Genomic DNA, 25395 nt, shown 5'->3' on the forward strand with positions numbered 1-25395 from the left:
CCCTAAATTTTCAAATTTTCCCCCAAATTTTTCCCCAAATTTTCCCCCAAATTTTCCCCTTTTCCCCCAAAATTTTCCGCCACATTTTTCATTTTTCCCCCCAATTTTTCCCATTTTCCCCCAATTTTTCCCCCAAATTTACCTCCAAATTTTCCCCCAAATTTTCCCTAAATTTTCCCATTTTCCCCCAAAATTTTCCCCAAATTTTCCCCCCAAATTTTCTCCCTTCTCCCCCTGGCGGCCAAACCCGGAACTTCCCATTTAAGCCCCGCCCTTTAAGCCCCGCCCCTCTAAGCCCCGCCCCTTTAAGCCACGCCCATTTAAACACCTCCCATTAAGCACTGTGTGCGCTCCGGTGGGCGTGGCCCCGCACGCCAAACCCCGCCCCCCGCGCGCTCTCCGGTGGGCGTGGCCCCGCACGCCAAGCCCCGCCCCCCGCGGTGGGCGCGGCCTCGCTCCGTGCGCGGCCCCGCCCCTCCCCCCGCTCTCCGCCCGCTCCGGGGACACCGCGACCCCTGCGGGCCCCTCCCCCCCCCCATTTCGGGGGTCCCCCCGGCCCCTCCCCCCCCCCCCAATGCAGGTCTCGATCGCGTGCACCGAGCAGAGCCTGCGGGGCCCCGGCCCGGGGGGGGGAGGGGCGGCCGGGGGGGGGGGGAGGGGCGCGGCGGGAGCGGGGGGGGGGGGAGGAGGAGGGGGGGGAGGGGGGAGGGGAGGGGGCGCCCCGCAGAAATCCGGGGGGGGCGGGGGGAGGGGAGGCCCCGCGGGGGTCGGGGGGGGGGGTGGGGGAGGGGCGGCGGCCGCCAAAAGGGACCCCCCAGGAGCGACCCCCGGGCCCGGCATGAAGTACCGGTATGGGGGAGGGGCGGGGGGGAGGGGGAGGGTCCCTTTCGGGGGTCCTGGCTTTAATTGGGGGGGGTCCCGGGTTTAATTGGGGGGAGGGGTCGGGTCCCTTTTGGGGGTCCCCGGCTTTAATTGGGGGTCCCGGGTTTAATTGGGGGGAGGGGTCGGGTCCCTTTTGGGGGTCCCCGGCTTTAACTGGGGGGGGGTCCCGGGCTTAATTGGGGGTCCCCGGGTTTAATTGGGGGTCCCCGGGTTTAATTGGGGGGGGGGAGGGTCCCGGGTTTAATTGGGGGTCCCGGGTTTAATTGGGGGTCCCGGGTTTAATTGGGGGTCCCGGGTTTAATTGGGGGGAGGGGTCGGGTCCCTTTTGGGGGTCCCGGCTTTAATTGGGGGTCCCGGGTTTAAATGGGGGGGGCGGTCGGGTCCCTTTTGGGGGTCCCGGATTTATTTGGGGCGGTCCCGGGTTTATTTGGGGGTCCCCGGATTTATTTGGGGGGGTCCCGGGTTTATTTGGGGGTCCCTGGGTTTATTTGGGGGGGTCCCGGGTTTATTTGTGGGGGTCCCGGGTTTATTTGGGGGTCCTCGGATTTATTGGGGGGGGTCCCGGGTTTATTTGGGGGTCCCCGGATTTATTTGTGGGGGTCCCGGGTTTATTTGGGGGGGGTCCCGAGTCCATTTTTGGGGTCCCTGGGCCCCTTTCTGGGGTCCCCGGCTTTATTTGGGTGGGGGTCGGGTCCCTTTTAGGGGTCCCTGGGTTTATTTGGGGGTCCCGGGTTTATTTGGGGGTCCCTGGGTTTATTTTGGGGGTCCCCGAGCCCCATTTTAGGGGTCCCGGGTTTATTGGGGGGTCCCTGGGTTTAATTGGGGGGGGTCGGGTTTATCTGGGGGGGTCCCGAGTCCCTTTTGGGTTCCCTGGGCCCCATTTTCGGTTTATTTTGGGGGTCCCTGGGATTATTGGGGGGTCCTGAGTTCATTTTGGGGGTCCCGGCTTTAATTGGGGGGGTCCCGAGTCCCTTTTAGGGGTCCCTGGGTTTATTTTGAGGGGGTCCCGGGTTTATTTTGGGGGAGTCCCGAGCCCCATTTTGGGGGGGTGCCGGGTTTATTTGGGGGTCCCGGGTTTATTTTGGAGGTCCCGGGTTTATTTTTGGGTGTCCCAGGTTTATTTTGGGGGTCCCTGGGTTTATTTTGGGGGTCCCCGAGCCCCATTTTGGGGGTCCCGGGTTAATTTCGGGGGGTCCCGGGTTTATTTTGGGGGTCCCCGAGCCCCATTTTGGGGGTCCCGAGTTAATTTCGGGGGGTGCCGGGTTTATTTGGGGGGTCCCGGGTTAATTTCGGGGGTCCCCCAGCCCCATTTTGGGGGTCCCGGGTTTATTTTGGGGGTTCCAGGTTTATTTTCGGGGGTCCCGGGTTAATTTCGGGGGTCCCGGGTTTATTTTTGGGGGTCCCGGGTTTATTTTTGGGGGTCCCTGGGTTTATTTTGGGGGTCCCCGAGCCCCATTTTGGGGGTTCCGAGTTAATTTCGGGGGGTGCCGGGTTTATTTTGGGGGTCCCGGGTTTATTTTGGGGGTCCCAGGTTTATTTTGGGGGGGTCCCGGGTTAATTTCGGGGGTCCCGGGTTAATTTCGGGGGTCCCTGGGTTTATTTTGGGTGTCCCGGGTTAATTTTGGGGGGGTCCCAGGTTTATTTTGGGGGTCCCGGGTTTATTTTGGGGGTCCCAGGTTTATTTTGGGGGTCCCGGGTTTATTTTGGGGGTCCCGGGTTAATTTCGGGGGTCCCGGGTTAATTTCGGGGGGTCCCGGGTTTATTTTCGGGGGTCCCGGGTTAATTTCGGGGGTCCCCCAGCCCCATTTCGGGGTCTCCTCTCCCGATTTGGGGGTCCCGGCTCCGGGGGGTCCCTTTTGGGGTGACCCCTCCCCCCCTTTTGTGCCCCCCCAGGACCCTCGGGCGCTCGGGGCTGCGCGTGTCCTGCCTGGGGCTGGGTGAGCGGATCTGGGGGGATTCGGGAATTCTGGGGGGATTTGGGGGGATTTTGGGGGATTTTGGGGAATTTTGGGGGGATTTGGGGAATTTTGGGGAATTTTTGGGGAATTTTTGGGAATTTTGGGGAATTTTGGGATTTTTGGGGGGAATTTTGGGGGGAATTTGGGGAATTTTGGGGGAATTTGGGGAATTTTGGGGAATTTTGGGGGGAATTTTGGGGGAATTTTGGGGAATTTTGGGGGGAATTCGGGAATTTTGGGGGAATTTGTGATTTTTGGGGGGGATTTTGGGAATTTTTGGGGGAATTTTGGGATTTTGGGGGGATTTTGGGGATTTTGGGGGGATTTTGGGAATTTTGGGAGGATTTTAGAGGCAATTGGCTAATTTGGGGAGGAATTTGGGGATTCTGGGGGGAATTTTGGGGGGAATTTGGGGGGGAATTTGGAAATTTTGGGGGGAAATTGGGAATTCTGGGGGGTTCTGGGGCGGATTTGGGGGATTTTTGGGAGGATTTGGGGGAGATTTTGGGCAGATTTGGGTGGAATTCAGAGGATTTCAGGGACTTTTGGGGACTTTGGGGGATTTTGTGGAGAATTTAAGGGAGATTTTGGGGGTTTTGGAAGGGTTTGAGGGATTTTTAGGGGGATTTGGGGGAGATTTGGGGGATTCTGGGAACATTTTGGGGGAATTTCGGGGGATTTGGGGGCGTTGGGGAAGGTTTAGTGTGAATTTGAGGGAATTTGGGGGGATTTTGGGGCGATTTTGGGGGTCCCTGAGTGATTTTTGGGCCGGAATTTGGGGTTTTTGGGGGTCCCTTTCTCCTCATCCCCAATTTCCCCCCCCAGGTGCCCGCGGGACCTTCGGGGCCGGGACCTCCGAGGAGGTGAGACCCCCCCCAAAATTTCAATGTCCCCCCTTTTTTTTGGGGGGATTCCTTCAATTTTTGGGGTCCCCCTCTTATTTTTGTTATTTTTTCCCTTTTTTGGGGCATTTCCCACCCGTTTTTTTGCCCTTTTTTTCTCTTTTTTTGGGTTTTTTTTCCTCGTTTTTGGGATTTTTTTGGGGGGGAGTCTGGGGGTGCCCCCCCCCCGGATTTGGGGGTCCCTCCATGACTCCCCCTCCCCATATTTGGGGTTTCCCAGGAGGCTGAGCAGGTGCTGAGCGCCGCCTACGAATTGGGGGTGACGCTTTTCGACGCGGCCGAAGCCTCGGCCAGGTACGGGGGGGGGGACCCCAAAAACCTCCCCGGACCCCCCAAAACCTCCCTGGACCCCCAAAATGCCCCCCCAAAAAATCCCGACCCCAAAAACCCCCAAAAATTCCAATTTTGGCTTCAAAATCCCTCAAAAAATCCAATATTCACCCCCTAAAAACGCAGCTCTGACCCCAAAAATCCCCAAAATTCCCCCAAAAATCTTCCCCTCCCAAAAAAACCCCCACCCCAAAAAGGTGAAAGATCCCAAATTTGAGTCCAAAAATGCTGCAAAAATCTAAAAATTGACCCCAAAAAAGCCCCAATTTCCTCTGTCAGACCCAAAAAAATCATAAAAAAATTCAATGCTGATTTCAAATTTTAAAGAAAATCTCTAAAATCCACCCAAAATTGCCACAAAACCCCAAAAATCACCAAAAATCACCCCAAAATTACAAAAAAATCCCCCAAAATCCCCAAAAATCTCCCCGAAATTACCAAAAAACCCCAAATTCAGCAAAAATCCCCCCCCAAATTACCAAAAACCCCAAAAATCACCAAAAATCCCCCCAAAATTACCAAAAAACCCCAAAAATCCCCCCCAAATTACCAAAAACTCCTAAAAATCACCAAAAATCCTCCCCAAATTACCAAAAATCACAAAAAATCCCCCCAAAATTACAAAAAAAAACCCCAAATCACCAAAAACCCCCAAAATTACCAAAACCGTCCAAAAATCACCAAAAATCCTCCCCAAGTTACCAAAACCCCCAAAAATCACTAAAAATCTACCCAGAATTACTAAAAAAACCCAAAAAATCCCCAAAAATCCCCCCCAAAATTACAAAAACACCCTAAAAATCACCAAAAATCCCCCAAAATTACAAAAAAAACCCAAAAATCCTCCCCCAAATTAACAAAAAAACCCAAAAATCACCAAAATTCACCAAAACCCCCCCAAAATTACCAAAAACTCCTAAAAATCACCAAAAATCCTCCTCAAATTAACAAAAAACACCGAAAATCACCAAAAATCCCCCCAAAAATTACAAAAAAATCACCAAAAATCACCAAAAAAACCCCCTAAATTACCAAAACCCCCCAAAAATTACCAAAAATCCCCCCAAAATTACTGAAAATCCCCAAAAATCTCCCCCAAAAATCACCAAAATCCTCCTCAAAAAATCACCAGAAAAACCCAAAAAGTCACAAAAATTCCCCAAAACCTCCCCAAAATCACCAAAAAAACCCCAAAAACTCCTCCAAAATCACAAAAATCCCCAATCCCGGCCCCAAATTCTCCCCCCAAAAAATATCCAGACCCAAAAATTCCCCAAAAAACCAAAATTCCTCCCCAAAAAACCCCAAAATCGCCCAAATTTGCCCCAAATTCCCGCAGGGTGGAGAAGATGCTCGGGAGGATCCTGAGGAGCAAAGGATGGAGGTGGGGGAGGGGCGGGCCGGGATTTTGGGGGGTCCAGGGGGAAATTTGGGGGTCCCTGGGGGGGATTTTGGGGTGATTTTGGTGGATTTTGGGATCCTGGGTGGAATTTTGGGGTGGTTTTTGTGAATTTTTGGCTTCCTGGAGAAGTTTGGGGGTCCCTGGGGGGGATTTTGGGAGATTTTTGGGGTCCCTGGGTGGGATTTTGGGGGGATTTTGGGGGATTTTGGGGTCCCTGGGGGGGATTTTGGGAGATTTTTGGGGTCCCTGGGTGGGAATTTGGGGTCTCTGGGGGGGATTTTGGGGTGATTTTGGTGGATTTTGGGATCCTGGGGGGAATTTTGGTGGATTTTGGGGTGGATTTTGGGGTGGTTTGAGGAGATTTTTGGGGTCCCCGGGTGAAATTTTGGGGTTCCCAGGTGGAATTTTGGGGTGGTTTTGGTGGATTTTGGGGTCCCTGGGTGGGATTTTTGGGGTGATTTGGGGTGATTTTGGGGTGATTTTGGGGGATTTTGGGGGTCTTGGGTGGATTTTGGGGTGGATTTTGGGGTGGTTTGAGGAGATTTTTGGGGTCCCCGGGTGAAATTTTGGGGTTCCCAGGTGGAATTTTAGGGTCCCTGGGTGGGAATTTGGGGGTCTTGGGGGGATTTTGGGGTGGATTTTGGGTTGGTTTTGGGGGATTTTGTGGTTCCTGGGGAGATTTTGGGGTTCCTGGCTGGAATTTTGGGGTTCCCAGGTGGAATTTTGGGGTGGATTTTGGGGGATTTTGGGGTCCCTGAGAGGGAATTTGGGGTCCCTGGGTGGGATTTTGGGGTGGTTTGAGGAGATTTTGGGGTCCCCGGGTGAAATTTTGGGATCCTGGGAGGATTTTTGGGGGTCCCAGGAGGGATTTTGGAGCTTCTGGATGGGAACTTGGGGGTTCCCAGGTGGGATTTTGGGGTGGTTTGGGTGTCCTGGGTGGGATTTTGGCGATCCCGAGGGATTTTGGTGGATTTTGGGGGCTCTGGAAGGGAATTTGGGGGTCCTGGGGTGGATTTTGGGGTGGTTTTTGTGATTTTTTGGCTTCCTGGGGAGATTTTGGGGTTCCTGGCTGGAATTTTGGGGTTCCCAGGTAGAATTTTGGGGTGGATTTTGGGTGTCCTGGGTGGAATTTTGGAGATCCCGAGGGATTTTGGGGGATTTTGGTGACTCTGGAAGGGAATTTGGGGGTCCTGAGTGGGATTTCGGGATTTCTGGGGTGATTTTGGGGTGATTTTGGTGGATTTTGGGCTCCCTCTGGGGTTTTTAAGGGTTCCTGTGGTAATTTTGGGGTGATTTTGGTGGATTTTGGGGTGATTTTGGTGGATTTTGGCATTCCTGGGTGGGATTTTGGGGACTCTGGAAGGGAATTTGGGGGTCCTGGGTGGGATTTTGGGGTGATTTTGATGGATTTTGGGGTGATTTTGATGTATTTTGGGGTGATTTTGATGGATTTTGGGGTGCTTTTGGTGGATTTTGGGGTGATTTTGATGGATTTTGGGGTGATTTTGATGGATTTTGGGGTGATTTTGGTGGATTTTGGGGTGCTTTTGGTGGATTTCGGGCTCCCTCTGGGATTTTTAAAGGTTCCTGTGGTAATTTTTGGGTGATTTTGGTGGATTTTGGGGTGATTTTGGCGGATTTTGGGTTCCTGTGTGTGTGCGGGGGGGGAGGGGTGGATTTGGGGTCGCTGCCCCTCCCCCACCCTCGCCCCTCCCCCCCCAGGCGCTCCAGTTACGTCATCACCACGCGCGTCCACTGGGGGGCGCCGTGAGTACCCACAATGCACCGCGGGGGGAATTTGGGGTCATTCTGGGGGATTTTGGGGTCCTTTCCGGCGCCTTCTGATCATTCTGGGGCAGTTTTGGGATATTTGGGGGTGAATTTGGGGTTCGGGGAGGGAATTTTGGCGTTTCAGGGGTTTTTTTTAGGGGTTTCTTTTTGGGAGGGAGGAAATTTGGGGTTTTTTTGGGGTGGGTTTGGGGTCTTGGGGGGATTTGGAGGTTCCTGAGATAAACTTTGGATTTTTAGGGTGGATTTTGGGTGGAATTTTGGGTATTTCTGGGTCTCGGCGTGGATTTGCCGGTTTTGGGAGGAATTTTGGGTTTTGAGATGAATTTTGGCGTCTCCGGGTGGATTTTGAGGCGTTTTGGGGTGGATTTGGGGATTTTTTTTGGGATGAATTTTACTTTTTGAGGGCGGATTTGGGAATTTTGGGTGAATTTTGGTGGCTTTGGGTGAATTTGGGCTTTTTTTGGGGTAAATTTGGGCTTTTTTTGCCTCCTCAGACCCGACCGGGGCCTCTCCAGGAAGCACCTGCTGGAAGGTGAGGGGGCGGAGCCTGCGGTGGGCGTGGCCACAATGGGGGTGTGGTCATTTTTGTGGGCGTGGCCAACCCCACCCCCTACACTCTCTATGCCCTTATATGGGCAAAGGCGTGGGCGTGGCTCAACACTGACCACGCCCCTGTAGCTCCCAGGCTTTTTGTGGGCGTGGCTTCACCTTGGCCACGCCCCCCGTGGGTTATCGCAATCGTGGGTTGGTTGTGGGTGTGGCTTTAATTTGGCCACGCCCTTTTGAAATGCTGCATCTGCTGTGGGGGTGGTTTAAGCTTGGCCACGCCCCCTCTGGGGTCGGTGTGGGCGTGGCCCGACTGTGACCCCGCCCCCCACAGGTCTCCGGGGGTCCCTGCTCCGCCTCCAGCTCGATTACGTCGACGTCGTCTTCGCTGGACCCCGCCCAGGCCCCGCCCACAATGAGGGTGAGGCCACGCCCCTTTCTGCGAGGCCACTCCCCTTTGTCTCAGACCGCGCCCCTTCACCCCAGGCCACGCCCTCCTCTGGGCCACGCCTCTATTTGGCCACGCCCATCACAGTGACATCATCCCGCTCCTTTCACACATGTCATTGGCCACGCCCTCCTGACCAGGCCACGCCCCTTCATGGGAGGACACGCCCACTTTTCCCAGGCCACGCCCACTCTGGAAAGCCCCTCCATTGGCCACACCCACACCCAGCCCCTCCTGGCACTAATTGAAGTGGCCACGCCCCTTTGTGGCCACGCCCCTTTGTAGCCACGCCCCTCACGTGTTTCCCTCCCCCCAGGAATGGACCCGACCCTGCGGCTGCTGCGGCTGGAAGGTACCAAGGGGGAAATGGGGGGGAGACACCACAGGGACCCCCCAGGCATTTCCGGTCATCCTTAAATGTCCCCAGAAACTGCCCAAATCCACCCAAAACTGTTCCAAATCCACCCCAAACTGCCCCAGACTGCCCCAAATCCCCACAAATCCACCCAAAACTGCCCTAAATCCACTCCAAACTGCCCCAAATCCACCCAAAACTGCCCTAAATCCACCCAAAACCGCCCCAAATCCACCCAAAACTGCCCCAAATCTGCCCAAATCCACCCAAAACTGTTCCAAATCCACCCCAAATCCCCAGAAATCCACCCCAAACTGTCCCAAATCCCCACAAATCCACCCAAAACTGCCCTAAATCCACCCAAAACTGCCCCAAATCTGCCCAAATCCACCCAAATCTGCCACAAATCCACCCAAAATCGCCCAAATCCACCCAAAACTGCCCCAAATCTGCCCAAATCTACCCAAATCTGCCACAAATCCACCCAAAACTGCCCCAAATCCCCCCCAAATCCACCCAAATCCACCCAAAACTGCCCCAAATCCGCCCCAAATCCACCCAAATCCGCCCAAATCTGCCACAAATCTCCACAAATTCACCCAAATCCGCCCAAAACTGCTCCAAATCACCACAAATTCACCCAAGCCACCCAAATCCACCCCAAACTGACCTAAATCCTCAGAAATCCACCCCAAATCTCCATAAATCCACCCAAAATCCCCCAAATCCACCCCAAACTGCCCCAAATCCCCACAAATCCTCCCCAAACCGCCCCAAGCCCATCCAAAATTCTCCCCGAACCACCTTAATCCACCCCAAAGTGCCCTAAACCCACCCAAAATCCCCCAAATCCCCCCCAAACCGTCTTAAATCCACCCCAAATCCCCTCAAACGATTTCAAATCCACCCAAAACCGCCTGAAATCATCCCCAAAACTCCCCTAAACCTCCCCAAACTGCCCCAAATCCCCATAAAAACCCTCGAAGTCCCAAATTCCTTCCTAGGATCCCCACCTGAAATCACCCCAAAATCTCCCCCAGACCCCCAAAACCCCTCCAAACCCCCCAAAATCCACCCCAAAACCCCTCCAGTCCCCCCAAAATCTGTCCCAAACCCCTCCAGACCCCCAAAATCTCCCCCAGACCCCCAAAACTCCTCCAGACCCCCCAAAATCCACCCCAAATCCCCTCCAAACCCCCACAAATCCTCCCCAGACCCCTCCAGACCCCCCAAATCCCCCCCAGACCCCACCCGGAGTTAACGTGGTCCCTCCCCCCCCCCTTTCCGGCAGAGTTGGTTCGTGCCATGAGTGACGTCATCGAGCAGGGCCTGGCGCTGTATTGGGGCACGGCCGGGGGCGCCCCCGGTGACGTCATGGTGGGCGGGGACAGCTGAAAGGGGGCGGGGTTTAACTGTGACATCATGGGAATGGGGTGATGATGTCATGGTGGGCGGGGACAGCTGAAAGGGGGCGGGGTTTAACTGTGATGTCATGGGGAGGAGGGAAATGGGATGGTGACGTCATAGTGGGCGGGGACATGAGGGGGGGACACCGGTGATGTCATAGTGGGCGGGGACACGGGAGACACCGGTGACGTCATGGCGGGCGGGGCCCGGGGGATGTTTTGGGGGACATTTGGGGGACAAGGCAGGTGAGGAGGGGGAAGGGACGAGGGGACACGGGGGGGTGACACAGGTGACACAGGTCAGGTGACACACAGGTCAGGTGACACAGGTCAGGTGACACAGGTGATACACAGGTGACACACAGGTGACACAGGTGAGGTGTCCCAGGTGAGGTGACACCAGTGAGGTGACACAGGTGACACACAGGTGAGGTGACACAGGTCAGGTGACACACAGGTCAGGTGACACAGGTCAGGTGACACAGGTGACACAGGTGACACACAGGTGAGGTGTCCCAGGTGAGGTGACACAGGTCAGGTGACACAGGTGACACACAGGTGAGATGTCCCAGGTCAGGTGACACAGGTGAGGTGACACAGGTGACACACAGGTGAGATGTCCCAGGTGAGGTGACACAGGTCAGGTGACACACAGGTGACACACAGGTGAGGTGTCCCAGGTGAGGTGACACAGGTCAGGTGACACACAGGTGACACACAGGTGAGGTGACACAGGTCAGGTGACACAGGTGACACAGGTGACACACAGGTGAGGTGTCCCAGGTCAGGTGACACAGGTGAGGTGAGGTGACACACAGGTGAGATGAGGTGACACACAGGTGAGGTGAGGTGACACACAGGTGAGGTGACACAGGTCAGGTGACAGAGGTGACACAGGTGACACAGGTCAGGTGACACAGGTGAGATGTCCCAGGTCAGGTGACAGCGCTGTCCCCACCCCAGGACACTTTCGCCGTTGCCCGCCAGCTGAACCTGGTGGCCCCCGTGTGCCAGTGGGCGGAGCTTCCGCCGGAGCCCCGCCTCTTCCGCCACCTTGGTAGGGGCGGGGCCACGGGAAGGGGCGGGGTTTAAAGGGGCGTGGCCAGGAGGGTGTGGCCTATTAGTGGGGTGGGGCCACAGGGAGGGTGTGGCCAATTAAAAAGTGGTTGGAACCAATGGCTGGGGTGGGGCTGGGGGTGTGGCCAGAACAAGGGGGTGTGGCCAACGAGGGAGGGGAAACGGAGGCGGGGCTAAGGGGTTTGGGGCGGGGCTAAGGGGGTTTGGGGTGGGGCTAAGGGGTTTGGGGCGGGGCTAAGGGGGTTTGGGGTGGGGCTAAGGGGTTTGGGGCGGGGCTAAGGGGGTTTGGCGGGGCTAGGGGGGGTTGGGGCGGGGCTAAGGGGGTTTGGGGCGGGGCTAAGGGGGTTTGGGGGGGGGCTAAGGGGGTTTGGGGCGGGGCCAGGGGTGATTTGGGGGTCCGGGCGGGGTCGGGGGGTCCCAGGTCACCCCCCCCGATGTCCCCAGGCCTGGGCGCTGTCACCTGGTCCCCGCTGGCCCCCGGGCCCCCCCTGGATGAGGAGACCCCCGGAAACGCCCCGGCCAAGGTAGCCCCGGGTCACCCGGGGGTCCCCAAATGTCCCCGGTGTCCCCAAATGTCCCCAAATGTCCCCAACCGCAGCCGATGTCCCCGCTGTGTCCCCAGGGCCGGCCCCGCTGCCCGGTGGCTCCGGGGGAGCTGCAGCCGCTGGCCCAGAAGTTGGGGTGCTCCGAGAGACAGCTGGGCATCGGTGAGGGGACACCGGGGACACCGGGGGTGGCACTGGGGACACTGGGGACACCACTGGGGACACTGGGGGTGGCACTGGGGACACTGGGGACACCGGGGACACCGGGGGTGGCACTGGGGACACTGGGGACATCACTGGGGACACCGGGGGTGGCACTGGGGACACTGGGGACATCACTGGGGATGGCACTGGGGACACGGGGGACACCGGGGGTGGCACTGGGGACACTGGGGACATCACTGGGGACACCGGGGGTGGCACTGGGGACACTGGGGACATCACTGGGGATGGCACTGGGGACACGGGGGACACCAGGGGTGGCACTGGGGACACTGGGGACATCACTGGGGACACTGGGGACACTGGGGGTGGCACTGGGGACACTGGGGACATTGGGGGTGGCACTGGGGACACTGGGGACATTGGGGACATCACTGCGGACACCGGGGACCCCGGGGGTGGCACTGGGGACAGTGGGGACACCACCGGGGACACTGGGGACACCAGTGACACCGGGGGTGGCACTGGGGACAGCACTGGGGACAGTGGGGACACCGGGGGTGGCACTGGGGACACTGGGGATGGCACTGGGGATGGCGTTGGGGACACTGGGGACATCACTGGGGACATTGGGGATGGCATTGGGGACACTGGGGATGGCATTAGGGACGCTGTGGACACCACTGGGGACATTGGGGATGGCATTGGGGACACTGGGGACATCACCAGGGACATCGTCCGGGACATTGCGGGGCTGGGGGCGTGACACCAGGGTGTGAGTGACCCCAGGGTGACCCCAGGGTGACCCCAGGGTGACACCAGGGGTGGCTCCAGGGGTGACGTCATCACTGTCCCTGCAGCTGGAGGGCACTGGGGGTGACCCGGGGGTGACACTGGGGGTGACCTTGATGGGGTGAGTGACACAGGGGTGACAGGGTGACACAGGGGTGACATTGATGGGGTGGGTGACACAGGGGTGGCACAGGGGTGACACTGAGGTGACACAGAGGTGACACTCAGGGTGACACAGGGGTGACACAGAGGTGACAGGAGGTGATGTTGATGGGGTGGATGACACAGGGGTGACACTCAGGGTGACACAGGGGTGGCACAGAGGTGACACAGGGGTGACACAGGGGTGACACTCAGGGTGACACTGAGGTGACACAGAAGTGACACAGAGGTGACACCGTGGTGACACGTTGTCCCTGTCCCCAGCCTGGTCCCTGCGGCTCGAGGGCGTTCAGGGGTGACACTGGGGTGACAGGAGGTGACATTGATGGGGTGGGTGACACACGGGTGACACTCAGGGTGACACAGAGGTGACACAGGGGTGACACAGGAGGTGACACCGTGGTGACACGTTGTCCCTGTCCCTGTCCCCAGCCTGGTCCCTGCGGCTCGAGGGCGTTCAGGGGTGACATTGATGGGGTGGGTGACACAGGGGTGACACAGGGGTGACACTCAGGGTGACACAGAGGTGACATTGATGGGGTGGGTGACACAGGGGTGACACTCAGGGTGACACAGAGGTGACATTGATGGGGTGGGTGGCACAGGGGTGACACTCAGGGTGACACAGGGGTGACACAGAGGTGACATTGAGGTGACAGGAGGTGACACGGGTGACACCGTGGTGACACATTGTCCCTGTCCCCAGCCTGGTCCCTGCGGCTCGAGGGCGTCAGCTCCGTCCTGGTGGGGGCCGAGACCCCCCGGGGGCTTCGGGAGCAAATCCAGGCCCTGCAGGTGGGGGAGGGGCTGGGGGGGGATTTGGGGGGGATTTGGGAAAATTTGGGAGGAATTTGGGGAAATTTGGGAGGAATTTGGGGAAATTTGGGAGGGATTTGGGGGATTTGGGGAGGGATTTGGGGGGAGATTTGGGGGATTTGGGGAGGGATTTGGGGGATTTGGGGAGGGATTTGGGGAAATTTGGGAGGGATTTGGGGAAATTTGGGAGGAAGTTGGGGGATTTTGGGGGAGATTTGGGGGATTTTGGGAGGAAGTTGGGGAAATTTGGGAGGGATTTAGGGGATTTTGGGAGGGATTTAGGGTATTTTGGGGGAGATTTGGGGGATTTTGGGGGAGATTTGGGGGATTTTGGGGGAGATCTGGGGGGATTTGGGGAAATTTGGGAGGGATTTGGGGGATTTTGGGAGGGATTTGGGGGATTTTGGGGGAGATTTGGGGGATTTTGGGAGGGATTTGGGGGATTTTGGGGGAGATTTGGGGGATTTTGGGAGGGATTTGGGGAAATTTGGGAGGGATTTGGGGGAAATTTGGGAGGGATTTGGGGGATTTTGGGGGAAATTTGGGAGGGATTTGGGGGATTTTGGGGAAATTTGGGAGGGGTTTGGGGGGGATTTGGGGCTCCTGAGGGGTTTGGGGAGAAATTGGAAGGAGATTGGGGCATCCTGGGGGGAAATTTGGGGGAAATCGGGGGGGATTTGGGGGATTCTGAGGAATTTGGGGAAAACTGGGGAGATTTGGGCATCCTGGTGGAAATTGGGGGAATTTGGGGGGTCCTGGAGGGGGCTGGGGAGGGACTGAGGGGTCCCAGGGTGGGTTTGGGTGTCCTGAGGTTCATTTTGGGGCGGTTTCTGTCGTTTTGGGCTGATTTTGGCTGATTTTGTCAGGTTTGGGGTTAATTTTGGCAGATTTTGGAACGATTTTTGGGTAATTTTGTCGGATTTGGGGGTGATTTGTGTCGATTTGGGGTTAATTTTCTCTATTTTGAGTTGATTTTTGTAGATGTTGGGTTAATTTTGTCCAATTTGGGGTTAATTCTGGCAGATTTGGGGTGATTTGTGTCCAGTTTGGGCTTTTTCGGGTCAGATTTTGGGCAAATTTTCACAGATTTGGGGTTAATTTTGTCCAACTCGGGGTTAATCCGTCCAATTTTGGGTTAATTTTGCAGATTCCTGGTTAATTTTGGCAGATTTTGGGGCTGATTTGCGTCCATTTGGGGCTTTGGGTCGGATTTTGGGTGAATTTTCGCAGATTTTGGGTTGATTTTTTGCTAAGTTTGGGTCATTTTGCTCAGATTTTGGGGTTTTTTGCTGGGATTTCGGGTAAATCCCGGCGGGCTCCGCGTTCCCCGGGCCGGTTTTGGGTGGAATTCCCGGTTTTTTTCCCGGTTTTTCCCAATTTTTCCCGTTTTTCCCGCCCAGGTGCTGCCCCGCCTCGGCCCCGCGGCGCTGCGCGAGCTCCAGCCCCTGCTGGGGGGCGGGGCGGCCCCGTCCTGACCCCGCCCCTTCCGCCGCCTCCCATTGGCTGCTCCCGCATGGCCCCGCCCCCCGCGCGGAACCTTTGACTGACAGCAATAACCCCGCCCCTTTAAAAAAAAGGGGGCGGGGCCAATCAAAGCACAAACCCCGCCCCCTTTCTCATAACCCTGACCAATCGCAGCGCTTCCAGCGGGGGGCGAGGCCGGTTAGGCCACGCCCCCTCCCGCCCCTCCCCCCCGCCGTAGGGGGAGGGGAATAAAGTGGCTTTTCCCACGTGGGGGAGGGGCTCCGCCTCGTTTTGGGGAGAGGGGCGGGGTCGGGGGGGGTTCCCAGTGCCCCCCAGTCCCTCCCAGTTCATCCCAGTGCTCCCCTCCCACAAGAAGGGGCGTGGCCAGAGCTGTCAATCAAAGCTGTTCATTGCCCCGCCCCTGGGGGGCGGTCACGGGGGTGGGGGAGGGGAGGTTCCAGGGGTCCATGGGAGGGGTCGGGGGGGTCCACGAAGGTCCTGGGGGGTCCCGGGGGTCCCTGGGGTGGTCGAGGGGGGTCCTGGGGTCCATGAGGGGTCCTGGGGGGGTCCATGGGGGGGGTCGGGGGGGTCCACGAAGGTTCTGGGGGTCCCTGGGGGGGTCCCTGGGGTCCACAAAAGCTCTGGAGGTCCCGGGGTGGGGTCCATGGGGGTCCCTGAGGGGGTCCTGGGGGGGTCAATGGGGTCCATGGGGGGTCCACAAAGGCTCTGGGTGTCCCCGAGGGGTCCCTGGGGGGTCCAGGGGGTTCCTGGGGGTCCCAAGGGGGGGGGTCCTTGGGGTCCACAAAGGCTCTGGGGGTCCCTGGGGTGGTCATTGGGGTCCCTGGGGGGTCCCGTAGGTGTCCCAAGGTGTCCCTGAGGGTCTCCAGGTGTCCCTGAGGGTCCCGGGGCGTCCTCGAGGGTCCCCAGATGTACCCAGGTGTGTCCCCAGGTGTATCTCAGGTATCCCCAGGTGTCCCCAGGGGTGTCCCTGAAGGTCCTGGGGTGTCCTCGAGGGTCCCCAGATGTCCCCAAGGGATCCTGGGTAGTCCCAAGGTGTTCCCCAGGCGTGTCCCCAGGTGTCTCAGGTGTCCCCAGGTGTCTCAGGTGTTCCCCGGGTGTCCCCAGGTGTGTCAGGTGTCTCAGGTGTGTCCCCAGGTGTATCTCAGGTGGTCCCCAGGTGTTCCCCAGGTGTCCCAGGTGTCCCCAGGTGTATCTCAGGTGTTCCCCAGGTGTCTCAGGTGTGTCCCCAGGTGTCCCCAGGTGTATCTCAGGTGTGTCCCCAGGTGTCCCAGGTGTCCCATCTCAGGAGCAGCAGTAGAGGTCCACGTCGTTGAGGCCGGTGTCGTCGCCGCCGCGCTGGGGGGGCTCCAGGCGGGTGCGGAGGCCGCAGACCCCGGCCCCGGGGGGGCAGGGCAGGCTCCAGTTGCCCCAGGTGCCCTGGGGACCCCCCCGGCCCTCCAGCACCGAGCCCCCCGAGCAGATGGCGGCCACCGCGTTGGCGGCCGTGTCGTCCCACAGCCCCCGCGGCGCCTCCACGCGCAGCCGGAAGGACACCAGGCGCTGCCCGGGGGGACACGTCTCCGGCCGGCCCCAGGAGCCGCGCCTGCGGGGGAGGGGCGGTCAGCGGGGGTGGGGGTGGGGCACCCCTCCCCCACCTCCCTCCTGGAGAGGGGACCCCTCCCCCACCTCCCGGAGAACCTGCCTGGGGTGGGGAGGAACGCGCGGGGCGGGGCGTGGTTGGGTTGTGGTGGCCATGGTTGGGTTGTGGTGGTTGTGGTTGGGTTGTGGTGGTTGTGGTTGGGTTGTGGTGGCCATGGTTGGGTTGTGGTGGCCATGGTTGGGTGATGGTGGCCATGGTTGGGTGATGGTGGCCATGGTTGGGTTGTGGTGGCCGTGGTTGGGTTGTGGTGGCCGTGGTTGGGTGATGGTGGCCATGGTTGAGTTTTGGTGGCCGTGGTTGGGTTGTGGTGGCCATGGTTGGGTTTTGGTGGCCGTGGTTGGGTTGTGGTGGCCATGGTTGGGTGATGGTGGCCATGGTTGGGTGATGGTCGTGGTTGGGTTGTGGTGGCCGTGGTTGGGTTGTGGTGGCCGTGGTTGGGTTGTGGTGGCCATGGTTGGGTGATGGTGGCCATGGTTGGGTGATGGTGGCCATGGTTGGGTAATGGTGGCCATGGTTGGGTTGTGGTGGCCGTGGTTGGGTTGTGGTGGTCAGGGTTGGGTGATGGTGGCCATGGTTGGGTGATGGTGGCCATGGTTGGGTTGTGGTGGCCGTGGTTGGGTTGTGGTGGTCAGGGTTGGGTGATGGTGGCCGTGGTTGGGTGATGGTGGCCATGGTTGGGTTGTGGTGGCCGTGGTTGGGTTGTGGTGGCTGTGGTTGGGTGATGGTGGTCAGGGTTGGGTGATGGTGGCCGTGGTTGGGTTGTGGTGGTCAGGGTTGGGTTGTGGTGGCCATGATTGAGTTTTGGTGGCCATGGTTGGGTGATGGTGGCCATGGTTGGGTTGTGGTGGCCGTGGTTGGGTTGTGGTGGCCGTGGTTGGGTGATGGTGGTCGTGGTTGGGTCTTGGTGGGTGTGGAGGAGTTCTGCTGGCCATGGTTGGGTTGTGGTGGCCGTGGTTGGGTTGTGGTGGCCGTGGTTGGGTGATGGTCGTGGTTGGGTTGTGGTGGTCGTGGTTGGGTGATGGTGGCCGTGGTTGGGTTGTGGTGGCCACAGTTGGGTCACGGTGGCCATGGTTGGGTTGTGGTGGTCGTGGTTGGGTGATGGTGGCCATGGTTGGGTTGTGGTGGCCATGGTTGGGTGATGGTGGCCGTGGTTGGGTGATGGTGGCCATGGTTGGGTGATGGTGGCCGTGGTTGTGTGATGGTGGCCATGGTTGTGTGATGGTGGTCGTGGTTGGGTGATGGTGGCCACGGTTGGGTGATGGTGGCCATGGTTGGGTGATGGTGGCCATGGTTGAGTTTTGGTGGCCATGGTTGGGTGATGGTGGCCGTGGTTGGGTGATGGTGGTCGTGGTTGGGTTGTGGTGGCCGTGGTTGGGTTTTGGTGGCCGTGGTTGGGTGATGGTGGCCGTGGTTGGGTGATGGTGGTCGTGGTTGGGTTGTGGTGGCCGTGGTTGGGTGATGGTGGCCGTGGTTGGGTTGTGGTGGCCGTGGTTGGGTCTTGGTGGCCATGGCTGAGTTGTAGTGGTCATGGTTGGGTGATGGTGGCCGTGGTTGGGTGATGGTGGCCACAACTGGGTTTTGGTGGCCATGGTTTTGTCTTGGTGGCCATGGTTGGGTTGTGGTGGCCATGGTTGGGTTGTGGTGGTCAGGGTTGGGTGATGGTGGGTGTGGTTGGGTCTTGGTGGCCATGGCTGGGTCATGGTGGGTGTGGAGGAGTTTTGGTGGCCAGGGCTGGGTTCTGGTGGCCACGGTTGGGATTTGGTGGTCAGGGTTGGGTGATGGTAGCCACAGTTGGGTGATGGTGGCCGTGGTTGAGTTTTGGCGGCCATGGTTGGGTCTTGGTGGCCATGGAAGAGTCATAGTGGTTGTGGTTGGGTCATGGCAGGTGTGGAGGAGTTCTGGTGGCCATGGTTGGGTGATGGTGGCCATGGCTGGGTCTTGGTGGCCATGGTTGGGTTGTGGTGGTCACGGTGGGGTGATGGCGGACATGGTTGGGTCTTGGTGGCCATGGTTGGGTTTTGATGGTCATGGTTGGGTGATGGTGGCCACAGTTGGGTTTTGGTGGCTGTGGTTGGGTGATGGTGGCCACAACTGGGTTTGGGTGGTCCTGGTTGGGTTGTGGTGGCCACGGTTGGGTTATGGTGGCCAGGGCTGGGTTCTGGTGGCCACGGTTGGGTTTTGGTGGCCACGGTTGGGTTTTGGTGGCCACAGTTGGGTTTTGGTGGCCACAGTTGGATTTTGGTGGCCAGGGCTGGGTTCTGGTGGCCAGGGCTGGGTTCTGGTGGCCACAGTTGGGTTTTGGTGGCCAGGGCTGGGTTCTGGTGGCCAGGGCTGGGTTTTGGTGGCCAGGGCTGGGTTATGGTGGCCAGGGCTGTGTTCTGGTGGCCAGGGCTGGGTTTTGGTGGCCACAGTTGGGTTTTGGTGGCCACAGTTGGATTTTGGTGGCCACAGTTGGATTTTGGTGGCCACAGTTGGATTTTGGTGGCCAAGGCTGGGTTCTGGTGGCCACGGTTGGGTGCCCCTGCCCCGCTGACCCCCCGTGGTCACTCACGGCCCCTCGCTGGACGTGACCTGTCCCCCCTTCTCACAGAGCAGCCGCACCCCGTTCAGCCCCGTGTCGTCCCCGAAAAATCCCTTGTGGGGCTCCACCTGCAGAGTCCAGAACTGTCACCTCCCCCACAGTTCCTGTCACCTCCCGTGTCCCCGACCCCCCCCGCGTGTCCCCAATGTCCCCATGTGTCCCTTCAGGTGTCCCCATCCCTGTGTCCCCCCCATGTCCCCCCACCGTGTCCCCAAGTGCCACCTCCACATCCCCCCCCATGTCCCCCCAATGTCCCCTCCATGTCCTCTCTGTCACCCCTGTGTCCCCAAGTGTCACCTCCATATCCCACCCAATGTCCCCTCTGGTCCCCCCCGTGTCCCCCAGTGTCCCCCAATGTCCCCCAATGTCCCCAGTGTCCTCCCCTGTCCTCCGGTGTCCCCTCTGTCCCCCCGTCCCTCTCCCTGTCCCCCTGTGTCCCCCCTGTCCCTGTCCCTTATCTCCCCCGTCCCCTCAATGTCCCCAATGTCCCCCCTGTTCTCAATGTCCCCCAATGTCCCTAATCCCCCCCAATGTCCCCAGTGTCCCCCTGTCCCCAATGTCCCTCCCCTGTCCTCAATGTCCCCAATGTCCCTAATCCCCCCCAATGTCCCCAGTGTCCCCCTGTCCCCAATGTCCCTCCCCTGTCCTCAATGTCCCCAATGTCCCTAATCCCCCCCAATGTCCCCAGTGCCCCTCTGACCCAAATGTCCCCCCAGTGTCCCCTCTGTCCCCAATCCCCCCAGTGTCCCCAATGTCCCCCCAGTGTCCCCAATGTCCCCAGTGTCCCCCTGTCCCCAATGTCCCCTCTGTCCCCAGTGCCCCCCAGTGTCCCCAATGTCCCCAATCCCCCCAATATCCCCAATCTCCCCCAATGTCCCCCCAGTGTCTCCAATGTCCCCAGTGCCCCCCTGTCCCCAATGTCCCCCCAGTGTCCCCAATGTCCCCCCAATGTCCCCCATGTCCCCCCAGTGTCCCTAATCCCCTCCCCCTTCCCAGTATCCCCCTGTGGCCCCAATGTCCTCCCAGCGTCCCCAATGTCCCCAATGTCCCCAGTGTCCCTCAATCCCCCCAGTGTCCCCAATGATGTCCCCAATGTCCCCACCTTCAGCTGGAAGCCACTCGCGAAGGATTTCCTGGGGCAGAACTTGGGGTCCCCCCAGTGTCCCCACAATGTCCCCAATCCCCCCCAATGTCCCCCCAGTGTCCCCAATGTCCCCCAATGTCCCCAATGTCCCCGATGTCCCCAACCCCCCCAATGTCCCCAATCCCCCCAATGTCCCCAATGACCCCGATGTCCCCAATGACCCCGATGTCCCCAATGTCCCCAATGTCCCCAATATCCTCAATGTCCCCCCAGTGTCCCCAATCCCCCCAATCCCCCCAATGTCCCCAGTGTCCCCAATGTCCCCAATGTCCCCCAGTGTCCCCAATGTCCCCAGTGATGTCCCCACCTTCAGCTGGAAGCCACTCGCGAAGGATTTCCCGGGGCAGAACTCGGGGTCCCCCCAGTGTCCCCACAATGTCCCCAATGTCCCCAACCCCCCCAATGTCCCCAATGTCCCCAACCCCCCCAATGTCCCCAATGTTCCCCCAATGTCCTCAATCCCCCCAATATCCCCAATGACCCCGATGTCCCCAATCCCCCCAATGTCCCCCCAATGTCCCAAATCCCCCCAATGTCCCCCAATGTCCCCCAGTGTCCCCAGTGTCCCCAGTGATGTCCCCACCTTCAGCTGGAAGCCACTCGCGAAGGATTTCCCGGGGCAGAACTCGGGGTCCCCCCAGTGTCCCCACAATGTCCCCAATGTCCCCAACCCCCCCAATGTCCCCAATGTCCCCCCAATGTCCCCAAATCCCCCCAATGTCCCCAATGACCCCCAATCCCCCCAATGTCCCAAATCCCCCCAATGTCCCCCAATGTCCCCAGTGTCCCCAATGTCCCCAGTGATGTCCCCACCTTCAGCTGGAAGCCACTTGCGAAGGATTTCCCGGGGCAGAACTTGGGGTCCCCCCAGTGTCCCCACAATGTCCCCAATGTCCCCAATGTCCCCAATGCCCCCAGTGTCCCCACAATGTCCCCAATCCCCCCCAATGTCCCCCCAGTGTCCCCAATGTCCCCCAATGTCCCCCCAATGTCCCCAATGTCCCCAGTGTCCCCAGTGATGTCCCCACCTTCAGCTGGAAGCCACTCGCGAAGGATTTCCCGGGGCAGAACTCGGGGTCCCCCCAGTGTCCCCACTGTCCCCCGTTCTCCACCGACAGCGTGGCCGTGGGGGCGTCGCTGTCCCAGCCCCGCGCGGGGGGGGCCAGCAGGGCCAGCAGGGCCAGCAGGGCCCGAGGGGACAGCGGGGACAGCGCAGGGGACACCGCCATGGCTCTGCCCCCTCCCCCGCTGGCACCGCCGCTTTAGAGCCGGGGGAGGGACCGGGGGGGGCGGCGGGGACTGGGAGGGACTGGGAGGGACTGGGATGGACTGGGATGGACTGGGAGGGACTGGGGGGGGACTGGGGGGGACTGGGGGGGACTGGGGGGGACTGGGGGGGACTGGGAGGGACTGGGAGGGAACTGGGGGGGGACTGGGGGGGACTGGGAGGGACTGGGATGGACTGGGATGGACTGGGGGGGGACTGGGGGGGACTGGGGGGGACTGGGAGGGACTGGGATGGACTGGGATGGACTGGGAGGGACTGGGGGGGGACTGGGGGGGACTGGGGGGGACTGGGGGGGACTGGGGGGGACTGGGAGGGACTGGGAGGGAACTGGGGGGGGACTGGGGGGGACTGGGAGGGACTGAGGGGGACTGGGAGGGACTGGGAGGGACTGGGGGGGACTGGGGGGGACTGGGGGGGGACTGGGGGGGACTGGGGGGGGACTGGGACGGACTGGGGGGCACTGGAGGGGGGTTGGGGGGATTTGGGGACAGTGTGGGGGGACTGGGGCGAACTGGGGGGGACTGGGATGGACTGGGATGAACTGGGAGGGGATTGGTGGGGGACTGGGAGGGACTGGGGGGGACTGGGGGGAACTGGGAGGGACTGGGGGCACTGGAGGGGAACTGGAAAGTGATTGGGAATGGACTGGGAGGGACTGGGAGGGAACTGCGGGGAACTGGGAGGGACTGGGGGGAACTGGGAGGGACTGGGGGGAACTGGGAGGGACTGGGGGGAACTGGGAGGTGATTTGGAATGAACTGGGAGGGACTGGGGGGCACTGGAGGGGAACTAGGAGGGGGTTGGGAATGAACTGGGGACACTGGGAGCAACTGGGGGGGAACTGGGAGGGACTGGGGGGAACTGGGGACAGTGGGAGTGACTGGGAGGGGTTTGGGGACACTGGGAATGGACTGGGATGAACTGGGATGGACTGGGAGGGACTGGGATGAACTGGGATGAACTGGGAGAGGATTGGTGGGGCACTGGGAGGGAACTGGGGGCACTGGGAGTGACTGGGAATGGACTGGGGGGAACTGGGAAGGGACTGGGAACTGCCTTTGTTGAGGTTAATTAATAATTGATTAATTAAACCCAGAGCTGGGCCTTGCTGAGGTTAATTAATAATTGATTAATTAAACCCAGAGCTGGGCCCTGCCTGGCCCAGAGGCCTTGCTGAGGTTAATTAATAATTGATTAATTAAACCCAGAGCTGGGCCTTGCTCAGGTTAATTAATAATTGATTAATTAAACCCAGAGCTGGGCCTTGCTGAGGTTAATTAATAATTGATTAATTAAACCCAGAGCTGGGCCTTGCTCAGGTTAATTAATAATTGATTAATTAAACCCAGAGCCGGGCCTTGCTGAGGTTAATTAATAATTGATTAATTAAACCCAGAGCCGGGCCTTGCTGAGATTAATTAATAATTGATTAATTAAACCCAGAGCTGGGCCTTGCTCAGGTTAATTAATAATTGATTAATTAAACCCAGAGCCGGGCCTTGCTGAGGTTAATTAATAATTGATTAATTAAACCCAGAGCTGGGCCTTGCTCAGCTTAATTAATAATTGATTAATTAAACCCAGAGCTGGGCCTTGCTGAGGTTAATTAATAATTGATTAATTAAACCCAGAGCTGGGCCTTGCTGAGGTTAATTAATAATTGATTAATTAAACCCAGAGCCGGGCCTTGCTGAGGTTAATTAATAATTGATTAATTAAACCCAGAGCCGGGCCTTGCTGAGATTAATAAATTAATTAAACCCAGAGCTGGGCCTTGCTGCGGTTAATTAATAATTGATTAATTAAACCGAGCCGGGCCTTACTGCGGTTAATTAATAATTGATTAATTAAACCCAGAGCCGGTCCTTGCTGCGGTTAATTAATGATTGACTAATTAAAGCCAGAGGCGGACGGCAGCGGCTCGTTAAGGCCGGGAGTTAATTGTTAGCCACGGGAATAACGAGGAAAGCCAATTAATGTTTGCTCAGCTGGGGTCGGGAGGGGAAAGGGAAAAACGATCAAAGGAACTGCCTTAATTAAATTTTAAATTAAAACCTCGTTAATTAGAGACGGGAAACGATCAAAGGAACCCCCGAGAGCTTGGGCAATTAAAAACTCGTTAATTAGAGACGGGAAATTGGAGCCTGAGCGGGGGAGGGGGAGGGGAATCCTGTCCTCCCCTCCCCCACCCCTGAGACCACCCACCCCTTCCCAACGCTTAATTACCCTGTTAATTGCGCTTCGTTAATTGGTCTGTTAACTGCTCTTTGTTAATTAATTACCCTGTTAATTGCGCTTCGTTAATTGGTCTGTTAACTGCTCTTTGTTAATTAATCACCCTGTTAATTGCGATTCGTTAATTGGTCTGTTAACTGCTCTTTGTTAATTAATTACCCTGTTAATTGCGCTTCATTAATTGATCTGTTAACTGCTCTTTGTTAATTAATTACCCTGTTAATTGCGCTTCGTTAATTGGTCTGTTAACTGCTCTTTGTTAATTAATTGCCCTGTTAATTGCGCTTCGTTAATTGGTCTGTTAACTGCTCTTTGTTAATTAATTGCCCTGTTAATTGCGCTTCATTAATTGATCTGTTAACTGCTCTTTGTTAATTAATTACCCTGTTAATTGCGCTTCATTAATTGATCTGTTAACTGCTCTTTGTTAATTAATTACCCTGTTAATTGCGCTTCATTAATTGATCTGTTAACTGCTCTTTGTTAATTAATTACCCTGTTAATTGCGCTTCATTAATTGATCTGTTAACTGCTCTTTGTTAATTAATTGCCCTGTTAATTGCGCTTCGTTAACTGCTCTTTGTTAATGAATTTCCCTGTTAATTGTCCTTTGTTAATTGCGCTTTGTTAACTGCTCTTTGTTAATTAATTTCCCTGTTAATTGCGCTTTGTTAATTGCTCTTTGGTAATTGCTTTTTGGTAATTGGTCTTTGTTAATTAATTGCCCTGTTAATTGGTCTGTTAATTGCCCTTTGTTAACTGATCTTTGTTAATTGCCCTGTTAATTGCTTTGTTAATTGCCCTTTGTTACTTGCTCTCTGTTACTTGCTGTTAATTGCTCTTTGTTAATTAATTGCCCTGTTAATTGGTCTGTTAATTGCCCTTTGTTAACTGATCTTTGTTAATTGCCCTGTTAATTGCTTTGTTAATTGCCCTTTGTTACTTGCTCTCTGTTACTTGCTGTTAATTGCTCTTTGTTAATTAATTGCCCTATTAATTGCGCTTTAGTTGGTCTTTGTTAATTGCCCTTTGTTAATTGGTCTCTGTTAATTGCTCTTTGTTAATTAATTGCCCTATTAATTGCCCTTTGTTAATTAATTGCCCTATTAATTGCCCTTTGTTACTTGCTCCCTGTTAATTGCTCTTTGTTAATTGCCCTGTTAATTGCCCTTTGTTAATTGCCCTTTTTTAATTGGTCCTTGTTAATTTCCCTGTTAATTGCTCTCTGTTAATTGCCTTTTGTTAATTAGCCAAAGGAGCAGGGAGTGAGTGTGACTGGGTGATGAGCGTGGGTGAACTGGGAACACTGGGATGGACTGGGAGGGACTGGGATGGACTGGGATTGAACTGGGATGGACTGGGATGGACTGGGGGGGACTGGGAGGGACTGGGAGGGACTGGGATGGACTGGGATGGACTGGGATTGAACTGGGATGGACTGGGATGGAC

At 57.3% G+C, this 25395-nt stretch overlaps 2 protein-coding genes across 5 annotated transcripts; one reads left to right on the top strand and one right to left on the bottom strand.

Annotated features, from left to right (window-relative positions):
- Positions 1 to 712: 712 nt before the first annotated feature.
- On the top strand, positions 713 to 15308 carry LOC111942918 (voltage-gated potassium channel subunit beta-3-like). 4 transcript variants are annotated; one of them, XM_086871859.1, is made up of 15 exons: positions 716 to 849; positions 2776 to 2819; positions 3666 to 3703; positions 3963 to 4036; positions 5412 to 5456; positions 7197 to 7241; positions 7760 to 7797; positions 8146 to 8232; positions 8576 to 8611; positions 9906 to 9991; positions 10984 to 11077; positions 11542 to 11621; positions 11720 to 11804; positions 13465 to 13553; positions 14975 to 15308. In XM_086871859.1, the coding sequence occupies exons 1-15, from the start codon at positions 839 to 841 to the stop codon at positions 15047 to 15049; spliced, it is 927 nt and encodes a 308-aa protein (XP_086727985.1). In that variant the 5' UTR covers positions 716 to 838; the 3' UTR covers positions 15050 to 15308. The 4 variants fall into 4 exon arrangements, with proteins under 4 accessions (XP_086727987.1, XP_086727986.1, XP_086727988.1 ...); XM_086871861.1 differs by lacking the exon at positions 7197 to 7241 and having other exon boundaries at positions 713 to 849; XM_086871860.1 differs by lacking the exon at positions 13465 to 13553 and having other exon boundaries at positions 715 to 849.
- Positions 15309 to 15429: 121 nt separating this feature from the next.
- Positions 15430 to 21652, bottom strand: LOC147647469 (vitelline membrane outer layer protein 1 homolog). The gene is made up of 4 exons (XM_086871704.1): positions 21647 to 21652; positions 20731 to 21012; positions 19250 to 19347; positions 15430 to 16641 (listed from the first exon to the last, which is right to left on the bottom strand). The coding sequence occupies exons 1-4, from the start codon at positions 21650 to 21652 to the stop codon at positions 16341 to 16343; spliced, it is 687 nt and encodes a 228-aa protein (XP_086727830.1). The 3' UTR covers positions 15430 to 16340.
- Between the last annotated feature and the right edge of the window lie 3743 nt (positions 21653 to 25395).

Source organism: Cyanistes caeruleus, chromosome 37 (genome assembly GCF_971803275.1).
Source record: "Cyanistes caeruleus chromosome 37, bCyaCae1.hap1.1, whole genome shotgun sequence".
NCBI classification, from domain to species: domain Eukaryota; kingdom Metazoa; phylum Chordata; class Aves; order Passeriformes; family Paridae; genus Cyanistes; species Cyanistes caeruleus.